Source organism: Canis lupus, chromosome 31, assembly GCF_003254725.2.
Source record: "Canis lupus dingo isolate Sandy chromosome 31, ASM325472v2, whole genome shotgun sequence".
NCBI lineage: Eukaryota > Metazoa > Chordata > Mammalia > Carnivora > Canidae > Canis > Canis lupus.
In genome coordinates, this window is record NC_064273.1 from 25,969,514 (window position 1) to 25,970,826 (window position 1,313).

At 41.6% G+C, this 1,313-nt stretch overlaps 1 protein-coding gene across 1 annotated transcript; it reads right to left on the reverse strand.

Moving 5' to 3' along the window:
* Window positions 1-339: 339 nt before the first annotated feature.
* Window positions 340-817, reverse strand: LOC112661905 (keratin-associated protein 20-2-like). Its single transcript, XM_025450010.3, has one exon. The coding sequence runs from the start codon at window positions 781-783 to the stop codon at window positions 622-624; it is 162 nt and encodes a 53-aa protein (XP_025305795.1). The 5' UTR covers window positions 784-817; the 3' UTR covers window positions 340-621.
* Window positions 818-1,313: the final 496 nt, after the last annotated feature.

A 1,313-nucleotide genomic window follows, 5' to 3' on the forward strand; every position in this document is an offset into this window, starting at 1 on the left:
ACAGTGGCAAATGGTGTTAAAACGTTGCATAACAATCCCACTGTGAGCTATGACACGGGGTAAGAGCAGCTGCAGCTGTGCTGATATACTTTGAACAAAGTGTGAAGACAACTGCTGGACAGTCTCTCTCCTGTCTTGGTTACACAGGATTACAGGTACAACACTATGCTCGGAGCTTTTACAAAGCACACGGGCACAGATGGCAGACACACACTAGCATTAGCTCACACTCAGTGTTTATACATGTAGAACATCTATCTACGATGGATAGAAGACACACTGGGACCATTGAAAATGCCAGGCAAAGTACATTTAATGTAAAGTAAGTTTTCACATTATCTCACAAGCACAGTTTGGAATGAGAATTCTCAAAAAATACATACAAAAGGAGAATCATTACCCAAACTGAAGTCTCCCCTTCCTCCCCCAAATTAGAATTGCAAATTCAGATGATTCTTATCAGGCCAGTCTTGGCAAGATGAATCTGAAATTCTATCACATTAATCTAGGGTTGGCTCCTCATTATTTCACCAAAGGAATGAACTATCTAGAAGGTAGACTCAGCAAGAGGAAAATTAGCTGAAAGTCCTTCGTCGTGTGCAAGATTGTGTGCAAGGCTTCTCAGTAGCAGCCAGAGAACCAGCGTCTTCCATAGCAACATGGGCGGTAGAAGCCATATCCGAAGCCTCCATAACCAGCACCATAGCCGCAGCCATAGCCACAGCCCAGGCCACCAAGGCCATAGCCCAGACCGCCATAGTAGTTGCCGTAGTAATAGCTCATAGTGTCAAGAGTTGAGGATTTGGGTGAGAGCAGAGCGTCTGCTTGCAGAATATGAACTTCTCTGTTTGCACGGGGCCTTTTATACACCCTCCATGGTGGGTGTGACAAACCACAAGTGATCATGCTGTGCATTTTATCAACTAATTTGTATGGAAACCATGTCATTAACATTGTATTAATTTAGAGGAGAAGCCCTTACACCCACTAATTTCAGAATTCCTTTGTTGCTGCCCCTAAATTCTTTAAAGTATGTAGTATACATTTAGTAATGAAAACAATTTTACTGCCATATTAACTCTATACCAAGTTTCATGAGTTTCCATAGCTTGAAAACTACACAAAGTATTTAAGCCTGTCATGAAATAATAACATCATCCCTCTTCAGACTTAAAGCACAAATACACGGAAACCCCAGGTAGCAATGAGCAGGATTTAGACCGATATTGTCTTGATTTTTGTGTGGAGAGAGAGTCCTAATGTCCAGAGGAGTACTGCTTTCTGTTTTGTTTTAGTTTTTTGACAAGATTGAT